General features: G+C 45.4%; 1 protein-coding gene across 1 annotated transcript in view; it reads right to left on the reverse strand.

Moving 5' to 3' along the window:
- Positions 1-14,680, reverse strand: part of DNAJC11 (DnaJ heat shock protein family (Hsp40) member C11) — a 163,226-nt gene that overhangs the window by 41,843 nt on the left and 106,703 nt on the right. The window contains exons 5-7 of the mRNA XM_088447767.1: positions 13,112-13,240; positions 9,343-9,465; positions 5,446-5,519 (exon numbers count right to left, since the gene is read on the reverse strand). Coding sequence (XP_088303893.1) covers positions 5,446-5,519; positions 9,343-9,465; positions 13,112-13,240 — 326 coding nt within the window. The remainder of the gene's footprint in view (positions 1-5,445; positions 5,520-9,342; positions 9,466-13,111; positions 13,241-14,680) is intronic.

The following is a 14,680-nucleotide window of genomic DNA, read 5'->3' on the forward strand; positions in this document are numbered from 1 at the left end:
CAGAAATACAATGCAAGCTGTGCTTTATGGTCTCTAAGGGACTGAAAACACCAGTCCTGAAACTCGTACCCTCCAGGAACCGGCATCCGAGATGTTGTGGAGTCTCACGTTAAATGGTCACTTTATCCCTCTCTAGAGATTTGCAGAACATTGCCCCGTGCCAGCAATCACATGACACATACATATATTTTGTATTCATCTCATACAGATTGGATTTTTTTCTAACTCCTTATCTTTTAAATATTGGTCCTTAAAAGGAACTTACTCCATCCACTGATTTCATATATAAATTCTGTTCCTGGCTGAGGTGTGCGCCCCACGAGTTCCCCGAATGTGCGCCCCACGAGTCCCCCAGGGTACGTTAAATATTTTCCTGAGTAAGAACGGTGGTGTAGGCAGAACATACACACTAGACAATGACACAATTCACTCAAAAGTGAATACTACTTGCAAGAAATAAGCACTCCTGCATGGCCAAATGTATGTGGGAACCTGAAAATCACAGCTCACGTGCTTGTTCTCACCTCCAGTCCACAAGTGCCACTAACAGGTCATGTTTTCAGCATTTCATTAATCATGCACAGGTGAGTTAATCTATATTGCTGGTTCAGTAATTATCCAGCCTGGTTCCACAGACAGAAAGCCACAAAACATGACCTTTAGGCAACTTTAGGGTTGGGGTTGAGAACCACTGGTCTACAGCAAACCAATTTGATTTGATGGACCTTGCTTGGTGCACTGAGTCTAGACTATGCTGAATCAGGAAAAGGGTCTTCCGCAAACTATTGCCACAAAGGTGGAAAACAAATAATTCTCTAGAATATCATTGTGTGCTCTAGGAATAAAATTGCTCCTCAGTGGAACTAAAAGGGTCAAACCATGAAATACAGCCCCAAACCGTAGTTCCTCCTCCACCCAAATTTATGGAAATCAGAACACATTTGTGGCATCCGGAAGGTCTGTCAGACAACTAAGAGCGATTTAAAACGTGTTCTACGCTACCTATACCGATGTTTGTGAGGTCTGTGTGCTGCTGCTCGGCCATGGAAACCCAAACCATGAAGCTCCCAACGGTTCTTGTGCCAATATTGGTTCCAGAGGCAAATGGAACTCAGTAGTGAGCTCTGTAACTAAGGACATAACCTATAGTTGCAGCTGCTACTGTGAATATATGCCAATGTCCCAGCCGATGGGCGGTCTACTGAGACACCCACCGGACCCGGCTGTAATCCGCTGCGGTGCGCAAACAGTTGCACAATCGAGCGTATATAGGCCTGACATTAGAGCAAACCTATGGTTGCTCAGAATGTCTGACGGTACAAGGTCGACGGTACCATTGGAACAGAGTCTGATAAACAGGCAAAAACACCAGCCACAAGTCACGACGCAGGACCGCCTCTTGGAATTGCATGGATCTCCATGCAATTCCAATCAGAGACCCCCGGCGGTAACCATCAGGACGTAGTGCGTCTCGGATGCATGTGCAGATTAAAACATCGGGTGCTTCTAAAAGGTATTGAGCGGACTTGCATTAAATTCTGCATCAGCCCAAAACGGTTTTACCGCTGCGGACACTTGCAAATTGCATTGTGCATGCTTTCTTTATTTTAAAGTGATTTTAAACTTTTACCCTTACACAATCCCAGGCTTTGCCTGGTTGCTTTGGTGAAGACTGTATAAGACAGTTGCACCACATAAAAGAAAGCAAATACAGACTTTACCAATTCAAAAGTGAGAGTAGGCCCTCTACTGGAAGCATGGAGACACTGCGTGTGACAGCAGTGCCCTACATAACCAGCTGCGAGCAAGAAGTATATACAACTCGAATATTGCTGATGTTAAACAAACAGCGACCTAAATAACAAAGTCTAACATTGACACTATTTATGGGGGTCATACCCTTATTTTGGATGGAAAATAAATTTCCTCTCGCAAGCGCAAAGTACCTTAAAAATTAATCTAGTGCAGCTCATTTCAGCCGGTGAATGTATGACCTTACTTTCCTGCCCAAATGACCCTAATTATGGATTTTAAAGCTGCAGTTTAACACTGCTGACAAAGAGAATCTGCTTAACCGCAAAGACACAAGACAGTAGCTGGCACACTGGTGTTATGTATGAAAGACAATGGAGATCCGAGAGCCAGGTGATAAATTCTGCATGCCAGCCAGGAGACATTCGGTTCTTACTGAGTGGACAGGAACCGGTTGTCTGCAGAACTAGTTTAAATCAACAACACACAACAAGGAGTACTAACTTCATAAATGCTTGTATTATGACACCTATAAATCTGCAAGAACCATATTATCAAACATTAATCTATTATGGGTGTTATTATTGTGTCCTATGCATATTACTACAGTTAAAAATAAGATCGATTTAAAAATATGAGGGCTGATTGAAAAGTAATCAGACTAATGTGTTTTATTCAGAATCAGATGATTCCACAGGACCTGAACATTTTTCTTTGTCAAAGTAGCGTCCTTCACATTCAATACGTTTTGTGCAGCGTTTCAACAATGATTCGCAGACGTGCAGTAGACGGTTCTGTGACATCACCGTTAGTGTAGCAGCTGTGGTATTTTTCACTTCACCATCTGTTGAGAACTCCGCGCAGTTTTCTCAGGGTCGGGACTGCCCAGAAATCACAGGGCGCTAAGTCCGGGCTATATGGAGGGTGTGCCAGTGCTGTCCCATTCATTTCAGTCAGTGCTGCCAATGCAACAGGAGCAACATGTGGTCGGGCATTGTCTTGGAGCAAAAAAGACTCTTTCTTCAGCAGATGTCATCTTTTCTTCCTCATGGCTCCAGGCAAATGGGCTTTCAGGACGTTTGCATAGTAGTCACCATTAATGGTCTGTCCGCCAGGAACCCAATGCTGTAGGATCATACCGTGCGCATCACAGAACAGCAGAAGAATTACTTTACACAGGCGAATTTGCGTGTTTCCTACACTGGACCACGATTCATCACAATCGATGCCAGGAAATCGGGTGTCCTCTCCGACATTCGACCTGTGTTCTTGCATGACTCAACCCGTCGTTGCATCTGTTCTTCTGTGAGATTTCTGGCTGCCCACCTGATGCATTTTCAGTTCCTTTGTCACAATATGCTGAACCCGTTGGAATGAGGTGACAAGTGAAGCCGAAAGTTTGCGTAAAGTTAACCTTCTGCCATTTTGCAACATCTCCGCTGCTTTGGCAATGTTGACATCTGTAACCGCGGTGGATGGTCTCCCAGAACGTGCTTCATCAGACACTCGTGTATTATCCTCTTTAAAGTACTTCCACCACCGAAATACTACAGCCGGGCTAATTATTACTCCACCGTAGGCTTCCCGTAACGTTTCATGGAGTTTCATTTCCGCTTTTTCCAAGTTTAACACAAAATTCCATGACGCATCTCTGACGTAATCTCACAGACACGTCAACCTCATCCGCCATGACGAAACGTACGCAGATCTTCCACTCGCTGTGACCAAACAAAGAGGACTACGGCAGTCCAACCGCAGGTTCGGACACATCGATGTATGAGCTTCACAATAACCAGCATAGCGTAGCCACGTCTACCTATGGGACAGAAAAACAGAGGCAGTCTCTTTACTCAATCAGCCCTCGTATACTACCATCCACAAATGACTGCAAACTCGGTCTGTCATCAGATCAGATATACAGAGGGAGCATGCGAGAGTTAATGGATCTGCATTAGAAGTATGTTAGACGTCGAAGAACCTAAAGACAGGACCTCAGGTACTGTACGTTTTTTTCCAAAACGTGACTAAAAGGAAGATTTATCAGTATTTGACTTTGCTCAGCGCTAAGACACATCCTGTTTGGCCGCTCATTGCAGTGAAAGGAACAGCGCAATGTATCAACTGTTCACTTGCCAGAGATGTCTTGCAGTAACTGACCACTCCATCAGCATACACTGAGGACAAACATACTTGTCAGTGCTTTATCGTGAAGCAGGTAAGGCATTACGCAATCTGCATGTTGTTTTTCTGACAAGCGATGAAAAAGCTCAGCTTTTTGACGTTTAAAATGTAGTTTACTGCCAAAGCCGGCGGCAGTATTACCGAATCCGTTAAGCGACGCTGGATAAATCCCCGATTTATTCTCGGAATGCCCTTTGTTAAATATTTGGAAGCCTAAAAGACCCTAGATTCTAAAAAATGTATAAAAAAAACTTTCCCAAAATTCCATAAACTCACTTTGGCATCTTTGTTTCTGCTGAATTTAACTTTTTTTTTTTTTCATTACATTTCATTGTATACAAAATACAGTATACAGACATATAATAGGGACTGTATCCAATGTACAAACTCAGGGAAGCGGTATTATGCAGCTGTCAGTGCACACAGAATAAGAACTATAAATAATAACCATGGAATATGCTGCACGCTATACAAGTAATTGTTAATAAAGATTTGTTAATAAACACAAAGCATTCTATCGCACATAGAGATGAAGTGGTATAAATAAGAATACTGGGAGACCCAGCATGAAGACTTGGCACTGTGCAGAGGAGCAGGCTCTGATAGCTCAGAAATATGGCCACATGCAACTTTCAGGGCACAGAACACAACATAAAGGGACCAATGTACTAAGCCTTGGAGGGAGATAATGTGGACTGAGATAAAGTACTAACCAATCAACTCCTAACAGTCATTCCTGTAAAGTGACAGACAGAAGCTGATTGGTTTGGTACTTTATCTCGCGAGACCCCCGATTTTTTTTTTACTCGACATTTTAGCTGTTTGTGAGCCCATAGAAAGCGCGGGACGACGGAATCTTCATCTCCACGGCATTCTCCTACTGACTAAATTATGGCGACTGATGTTAGACTCTGATCATAGGGATGTAAGTAACATCACGATTCAAAAAACAGCATACATTTTATACGATCTTCTTGATGAATACGACAAGTCCCTCTGACGGCTTGGTGCAAAAGTCACTGCTTGGAAAATGCAAACAGATATTCCTCATGACCACTGGAGGCACTGTTGTAGCGGTTCCGTGGATGATGGGCCATATTACAGAAAGAAACTACATTAGTACAGCATGCTAATGAAAACAAATATTCCCTGTACAGAAGCGGAGGAGGATATAATGATTCCATATGCCTTGAAAGTGGTTGCACAGGATTTGTAGTGGAGGAGCATCAGATGACATCACGTTACACAGAGGGTGGCAAATGCACAGCGCTCACTCTGTGACATCAGAGTCACTCACATGGCTGGGAGGGGATATCTTTGGTCCGCATGTCTACATGTGATCTCACTGAGGGCTGCATGAGTCATGGACCCACTAGCCACTCAATAGAATGCCTTACATTCTGTATAGTAATTAATCAAAATACAATCCCTGCCTGAAATAGCATATATTTTAATTTTATAGTAGTATATTGTCGTGCGACATGAAAATACAGCACGTTTGCGACAAGTTACCATTTATGTGCAAGATTCCGAAAAATCTTAAATCCAAACAGGGGCCCATGAAGATCGCCAGCTTCGAACTCTAACTAAAAACAAAGAAAAGAAATAAACAGATGGGTACAATTAGCAGAGGTCAAACATTTCATCGCCAATCATAAACAAACCCACTCCACCGCCTCACTGAAAAACAGCAAATACAACTAGCACTCTTCAAGCCTATCGCCACTTGGGGCCTGATAGGCTAGAGGACGCCTTTTTGCTCCGTGGTAAAACCAGGTTGCACTGCAAAAATAAAAAAATGAAGGAAGATTTAGAGTTGGGAATGTCTTAGGGCCTAGGATCGACTAAAGGCCCCCATACATCAGCAATTGATTGCCGCAATCGTGCAATTGATTGAAAAAGGGAAAGATTTTTATACACAATCGATTGCACGATTGCGGCAATCAATTGCTGATGTATAGGGGCCTTTAGTCACAGGTGCTAATTGTCTCTCTCTTGCAGGATTTGATCTTCACTAAATAAGGCGTCTAGTGCTTTAAAGGGATTGCACCACTGTAATATGTATTAAGGTGTTCACTGTATATAATGTATAAGCCATGTATGATAATATTCTTCATATGTACCATGGTCAGATTATTAATTAGCAACCTAAATTCATGGCTAGGGCCCATTGGATCTGGATCAGGGAAAGTGGCCCAGTGTGTTGCCTAGGGCCCCATGGGATCTTGGTCCAGCTGGGACATGCACAGAGTAACAAATATCATAAAAAAGATTTTACTGTACTATAAACTGTGGTCTGAAACTGCAGCACTGTATTAAATCTATCTGCAAAAGAGAAGCCCCTGACTCAGACAATTGCAGTGACAATAGGTGCAATTCTTAAGTCGCGTATCCACTTGCCGAAAATGAAGGACTGAACGATAACGAGATAGTTATCGCTCAGTCGTTCATTATACTGTGCAGTGCCCACGCTGAACGATATGTCATTCAGTGCAGACACCCTCCCTCATCCCCGAATATGCTCAACCTGACGATATATCGTCAGGATGACCATCGTGTTTGGGCGATGAGCGATGCCGACAACGACCAGCGGCAGCGCGCAGCCGGCATATCCACTGCACGATAAATGAACAAATGAACGATAACGATGTCGTTCAATCGTCGATTTATATCAACAAGTGGATACGCGGCTTTACATGGATACCCTCTAAATCGTGTTTAAGATGTACGAGTCATTAGTGTGTAGTGACAAGCGCCTGCAGGTATTCAAGATCCCTCAAAAGCTCTCATCCAATCTCTCTCAACCCTGCATCTCCAATCTCATGTCCGTCCACCCTCCAAAAAGCCAATAAATGCCGCCTCTTCTACCATCGGATTACCTCCTCTCACTCATCTCCAAGATTTTACCCATGCTGGTCCTCACCTCTGGAACTCTCTCCCTCTCCATATCGGACTCCAAAGCTTCAAACAGGCTCTCAAAACCCACTTCTTTATTAAATCCCTCCAGCGCCCTATGCTCCTTGCTCTCTGTGTCCCCTGTCTGTCTGTCTCTGCCCTTTAGGCGGCCTAAACACCTATAGATATATCTGTCTGGTGGGAAAGAAAACCTGGTAATATATGGGAGCAAACAACAATAGAAATTTGCCAGCAGAAACTGGAAAACTGACCAGATTTTCCTTCCCACCAGACAGAATGGACGGATATATCTATAGGTGTGTACACAGCTTTAGATTGTAAGCTCACGAGTCGAGCTCCCTTCCCTTCCTCACTTACATCATCTCCTCTCCATTGCCAACAACAGCACCCAAACTATGAGATCAGCTGGCGCTGCTTTTTGGGGTATTTTGTTGGCCATGCCCCGTTCTATGTATTATTTAAATGCAGGTACTAAAACTCTTAACTGGATAGTATATAATCATTAATTCTCAGCTTGCTGTTGTTCCTTAACATAGGATATTACGAAGCAGCACATTAGACCATTAGAGCAAGAACATAGTTTAAAGAAAGCCGTCAGCAATGCTTTAAATGACTGCAAATCCAATTATGATCCATGGTGTGTAATGAGATTACATGTAATATTGCAGAGTGAACCTCTTAAGCTGGAGATATCAGTGCATATAATTCATTAAGGATATGGATCGCACCATTACATATTACTGAACATGAAATCTACAGCACAGGAAACAAAACATTAATTAAAACGAAGGGACTGGCTCCTTGATACTTTGTACCCTCGGTCATTGGGACAGCTGACACTTGGCATCTAATGTCCCTGCCTTAAAATCAAAGACCGCCCCCTCACCTCCCCCCCCCACGCACCAGAGAGATCAGGCTCCTGAATAATGCAATCAGTTAAAAGTCGTCGTCTTTCATCCTGAATGGGAAGAAAAAAACCCAAACCTGGCCCTGAGCCACCGCCCCATTCAACCCTTAAATTATAACTGGTGTATCTGATTCAATCTCATTTCTGGAGCTGGCAGCAGATCCTCTGTTTTCTGGGCCAACTGTACGCTAGAATAAAAGAGGAGAGGTCTCTCCGGAGGAGACCCGGCTGTCTGATAACTGACTCTCCTCTCTGAATCTAATTAAGGGTCTTTGGATGAATTGCTGCTTTTTTTTTTTTTTTGCATTTCCATTTGGTTACACTCCACTGTTTTTCAGGTCTCACAGGTGGCCCGGGACTGCTCTCCGGAGTCTCATGTTAAACCATGTCAGCAGTTCTGCTTGAGAACTGCCTTTGAAGTTGGAGAGAGAGCTTCCACGGTCTCATTTTCTAGCGCCGGTGACTTTCAGAGCGGCTTCTCAATGTTAATCTGATGTTCTCCAGTCTCAGCAGTACTAAACGCTTGTTAAAGTTGCAGTATTTATATACTCAGTAAAAAATGACAGACAGGGTGGGGAGGGGGGGGGGGGGGGAGGACTTATAGGAAAACTCAGGCTACTTTGGTGCCGTGGTAAATAAAAAAAAAAAAATCTTCAACAAGATCCGTTTCCGCTAGGTTAAGAAATATTATTGCATTAGGGGATTTTTGTTTTTTTCTTCCCTTTATGCATATTCGCCTTTGGCTACAGCAAGTCTGTGCATTAGCTGCAAGTGCAATCTCCAGAAACCACATTTTATACCTGCTACATTACAGACGGAAATAAGCTATTTATATGACAGGTCACCGGAGGTCTAGAGAAGTAATGGGAGCAACAGGGAGGATTCACAGCTAAACAGTTGCAATTTTATGTACCCATCTGACCTATTTTACATATATAAAAAGCAAAAAAACCCAAAAACTTGTGTATCAAGTTCCAAACATTAATAAAACTTACAGAAAAATGAAAGTCTATGTGCAACTTTTTTAAAAGTTGGTTGCATTAGTTTTAACGACCAATTTGTTTATAAATCAAAGTAACGGCACCTTATGTACCAAACTGTAATGTACATTCTGCTCAGCATAAATTTGCTATTTATTACAATAATCATAACACACACTTCACAAATATCAGTTTGCAACCTTTGTTAACGCTTTGTTTTCTCTCATATCCCTTATAATATCATTTCTTTATGAAGCATATTTTGCCTTTTTGTTGTTCTAGAAGTTACTAACTAGCAGCCTGGGGGACCTTGGTAGTAATGGTTACGCCCTAATCGCCTACACAGACACCGGCTGTTATAGTACATGAGAGGCAGCCTTTAGTATTATCCTTCACACACAGGCAGTGATGTATAAAACCTATTGTGTCCGACAGGATGGTAGACGGCCGTAATGATATAAACACCAGTTTGCAAACTACCTTTCCGTCGGTTCTGTTTTGCAATTTATATTCGTAATGCGCTGCGTGTGTTTCTTTTGCTTAGCTGGCTATTTTCTTGGTCGAGCGGATGCAGAGATCTCCGCTGTTATCTTTCACGCTGCTTACCTCTCCCCATCCCTTGGCGGAGGTCACTCGTCTCAAAGCTAAGTTTATTGACCCGCCGCCATTGCCGTTTTGCGTGGAGAGGCTCCCGGAGAGAATGGCGGTGTCTGTTGTTGTTAGGGGAGCCTGGGAGAGAGGGGACAAGAAAAAAAGATGCAAGTAGAGGAGATGCTAAACGTTCAGTGTGTTTGATCTTTATATCAGCAGAATGTTGTGCATGGCTATATTATATATATATATATATATATATATATATATATATATATATATATATCTTCCTGTTGGCACATCCTCCATATAGTATAAGGCAATCTGGGGCAATCAGCTCCTGTAATTTATCCAGGGCTTAGTACAGGGGTCTTCAACCTTGGCCCTTCAACTGCTGTGGAACTACACATCCCAGCATGCACTGCCATACTTTTAGCATGCTGTTGTATCACAAAGGTGGCAGCGCATGCTGGGATGTGTAGCTCCACAGCAGCTGGAGGGCCAAGGTTGAAGACCCCTGGCTTGGTACATCTCCCCCCCCCCCAGTCTCATTACACAGGGTGAAGGCAGTCATCTTGTGGGCGGGTCAGACTGTCTTGATGAGGCAGCCTATACGATTTCCCAATACTAGTGACATCACAGACAATAGAAGCTTTCATTGCATAGGCTAAACCAATATTCCCATAAATGCAGCTGTCAATTCACAATAAAGGTCACCGGCTCTCTGTGAACGGAAGCTGCAGCAGCACTTTTACTCTCAGTCTACTGGAACCGGCGTCTAGTTCCACCTTAAATGAAAGTCTGTAATGTTCTGACCTTGATAGGACAGCGAAGTCAGACCTCCGGGTCCGGCACGTCACTGCCGACTACCCTGAACTTTAAATTGTCTCTCGCTGGCAGCGGGAGATAAGACACTTTTCTATTTATTGCCAGGGAAAACATGCTTTATTTCAAAAGGTGAACTTGCACATGATGCCTGCGATAATATAGTAAAACACATGAGCATAAATTATGCTGCGGAGAGGATCGTATTGCTGTACATCTCACCACAGCTAAAATAAGATCATATACTAGGAACACACTGCGGACAACGCAGTACAGTGGTTAAGGTCACTGACTAATTATTGGGAACACTAAGAGCCCCGATTGTGAATTAGGTGCAAGTTCAAAAGCGGATGCATCCTGTGTTTTACTGCAGACCGCGCACGCTCTTAAAGCAGCAAAGGTGGCCTGCTCATGCGTCGCACAAAGAATCCACTGAGATAAGCTCCGCACAAGACGGATCTCGAGAGGGGTTGGGTGCAGGATCTTGGCGGTCAGGCTCTCGATGCCGGCATCCCGACAGGGTTAGGATACCGACCCCTGTTGGTAGGTGTCTTAACCCTCCCCCCCAGTGCCTATCCTTAACCGCACTACTTGCCACCGGGATGCGGCGCCAGGATTCTGACTGGTGTCGGGTTTCCAGCGCCGGCATTCCGTAGGCCGGGATTTAAACTACATCCCCTCCGGAAGAGACAGTCTTTCGTGAAATGGGCTTTTCCGGGCGGCAACTAGTAGGCAGTTGCCGGGTGCACGTGTAGAACAGATCGAGTACCGTGGGAGTGTTGTGGGCGCGTTGTTCTACTTCTGTGATAGATGTTTCATATGGATCTTTTACACCCAGCATGGGATGGGTACATGTGCCGATACTAATGAGGATAGGTGCTGCCGGTAAAACAGGAGGAGCGATGTATACGCAATGACGCAGTGCGGCTACTCGCATAGATGGACGGAAAACCGCATCAGCGTAAGGTAGGAAGTCTGGCCGCAGCGGATGTCCTCATACTCCGGCACTCAGAATCAGGCCCCGAGTGAACGCACGCCTGCTTGCGGAGCGTATCCTGCGTGTTTTCCCACAGCGCATGTTGCAGAACCGAGCGTACGCCATTATGAGCGAGACATGCTGAGTGACGTGCTCTCTGCATTTCCATCGCATCTACAATTATGACCGGTAAGCGGAACCGGGTTGCAACGTCCAGTTCTCACGTATGCAGAGTCCAGAGGAGGCGTGTCTACCGTGGGGCGGAAGCCAGGATATGCCTGTTTGGAGGGCATCTTTCCTCCTAATATAGGGCAGGTGCAAGTGCCCAGGGCTAACAACTAAAAGCTTACACAGTGTTTAGTGCAGCTCAAGAAGGAGCCTACATCTCTGCGTATGGGCAAATGTACGCATTATTTCCATGCACGCTTTCCTGCAGCAACGTATGCCAATTTTACGCCCACCGCTGCATCAGGCCCTGTAGACTCAACTGGGCAGGGGACCTACAGATGTGTCCCCATACACCTAGCGTTTATACGCTGTCAGACGTCTGGCGCGACTGGGACGCTCAGAGAGGAATAGTGTACCGTCTGTTTCTTTACATTTTGCATATTATACGCATCGCAGGCGCAGCGAAAACTCACTCCCTGTACAGGAGGCGCTGGGCTGCGGCATTAACCGCGCAGGAATTGGTTTTACACACGTACAAAGTTGCAGATGACGAGGAAAACCGCGGCTGCTCGCTTCGGAGTCCTTTTTACACAGTTTCAGACTCATTCGCAAACAAATGTACAAATCTCGCACAACAAATGAATCCAAGTACGCTCCCAGCTGTTTTATTTCTGTGAATATAACGCACATTTTGAGCAAGAAAGACGCTCGGCGCCAGTTGGGTCATCCAGGAACCTGGTTTGCCGAGAGGGGCTATTTGGTGTGACTGAAGCCATAGTGTACGTGGACACATCTATATGACAAATGGACAAATCTGTAAATGCGTGATAATAGCGCACACATAAATATTAGCCATAGGCTGTGGGCTAGAGTATCATGGAGATGGCACAATACCTACTGAGCTTTGGAAAGCAGTAAAATAAAACAGAGTTGTCACTTTTGGGGTGAGGAGGCGTGGAAGCCCAGGACACAAATAAAATAAGTTTGAGGGATGGCGCAATATATGGTATGGCATGAGCAGAGTCTAAAACAGGGGTGGGGAACCTTTTGATATATATAACATTATTTGCAGGCCTGGTGCAGGCCACGCCTCCTCCATGTGATGTCACACGGGGTGGGGCCACAATTGCCGGTGATTACAGCAATGCCCGGAGCATCATGAGGACGCTCGGAGGAGCTGTAAGGGCAGCGGTGTGACCATCTGAACAGTCATTATAAGCACCCTGCTAGCCAAATGAGGCTAGCAAAAAAAGCTCAGAGGGCCAGACCAAATGACTCCGAGGCCTTATAAGGCCCCTGGGCAGGAGGATCCCCATCCCTGGTCTAAAACATAGCAGAAAGGGTTGGGGGGTGCTGAAGGACTGGTTAGCGAGTAGAAAACCGTAGACTTGGCTCCAGGCACATCATTTTTGAACCAAGTTGCCTGAATATTGCTGCTTGTATGGCCAATAAGCAACCTGTTCTGCCCTGTAGTTTGCTGCTTGATTTAATCAGGCCATTCCAAAAATCACACTACAGGTGGGTGGATGTCTCTCCATTGGAATACGCAGACACCCATGTCATTTGTTCCCAAGGGGCCAGGCGGCTGGTTTGCCCAGTGTGTGGCAGGGCTTATGCGATGCCCGCAGAGCGAGCATTATCTCACTGTGCCACTTAATTCGCCTTGCTGATTAAGCCCAGGTAGCAATTGTGTCACCTTTATAAATAAAGATGAGAACGGTTTGTAGACTTCAGCATCACTTAATGCTAAGTGGGACTGTTATGCCTTGCAAATGCAGAAATCTTTTCATACAGAGAGACAATAGCGGCGCATACCTCAATGGACTGAGAGATGTGCATACGGTTAATTTCAATCTGGGGAAAGCCACTTTCTGGCAGGTCCTCAAAATCTTCATCATAGCGATCAAACAGCTCTGTGGCATCTATTCCAACGCTAACGGTCCCCTGAGAAGGGAAGAAAAGAGGAAAAATACGGTAAAAATAAATGCAAATTTGGGATAAGCAGCATAATAAGTATTTAGAGCATCTGTCGCCTAAACATGGTGGGGAGGAAGCCATTTTGCAGATTTAACCAACTTTCCTTAGAACACAGTTTATCAATTGACCAGGAGCTACAGACATAACTGGGGTGAAGTAACTGTGCTGAAGTGATGTCACTAGACCCACGTGATGGATAGGCTGCATTCTCATGAATAATTGTTCATTCCACAAAATGGCCGCCTCCATTCTGTATAGGCCAGAGGAGCACATTAACATATCACTAGCCTTCAAATAAATTGACTTCTGTGTGTACAGCAGTGTGCAGTATATCATCACAAAACGATAGTGTGAATCTAACATAAGGACTGCGTTCCTTGCTGAATCAGGCCCTTAATGCACAAGGGAGTCAAGTGAAAATCACATTCAAAATGACCTCTGGGGGGCGCTATACCAGTTTTGTAACCATTAAACTGGAACAAGCAATAATAACATGTGGTGATGCACCCCATACCACAAATTACATAGATATCAATTCACTGGTATTCAGTAGCGTAACTAGGTATTTGAAGGCCCCTATGTACCACCTAATGGTGAAAAATGTATACAACACGTGTAACTTTGACAAGGAAGATGGGCCCCCCTCAGCTCTGGACCCCATAGCAACTGCACCCCTTGCACCTACGGTAGTTATGGTATGCAGTCGGGAGGCCGGCGGACCTAATCCCGACAGCCGGCTTCCCAACTGTCATATCCCGGCAAGGGTCTAAAGACAGGCGTCGATATGCATATGTTTGGGACACATAGTGTTAGGCACCCCCCTGCGAGGTTAGGTTTAGGCTAGGGGAAGGGGGGGTTGGGGTTAGGGTATGCAATCGGGAAGCCGACTGCCTAAATACCGGCAGCCGGCTTCGCGACTGCGATATCCAGGCAAGGGTGAAATGCCGGGCATCTAGATGTAGACGCCCGGCATTTCCCCGATGCCGGTAGACTGGCGCCCGGCATCCCGATCGTAGTGATGCCGGGCGCCGCGAGCGGACAGCCGCAGGGGGGGGGGAGGGTTAAGTTTAGGCCGCCCGGTGGGGACTTAGGGTTAGTCAAGGGGGAGGGAGGGTTAGGGTCAGGCACCCCCCCCGGGGGACTTAGGTTTAGGCAGCAGGGAAGGGGGTGGTTAGGGTTAGGCACTTAGAGGGGGGATTAGGGTTAGGCACTTGGGGGCAGGTTAGGGTTAGGCACCCCTAAGGAGGGTTAGGTTAGACAATACTTACCTATCCACGATCGGGATTTCCAGCGCTGTCGGGCTTCCGCTGCCGGGGTCTCTGCTGATGTCGGGCGGCCGCTGTGGCCGGCGGTATTTCATACCAATTCCAGGGTTAGGCACCCCCGGGGGTAGGTTCGGGTTAGGCA

This window comes from Taudactylus pleione, unplaced genomic scaffold (genome assembly GCF_031769625.1).
Source record: "Taudactylus pleione unplaced genomic scaffold, aTauple2 ptg000437l, whole genome shotgun sequence".
Lineage (NCBI taxonomy): Eukaryota > Metazoa > Chordata > Amphibia > Anura > Myobatrachidae > Taudactylus > Taudactylus pleione.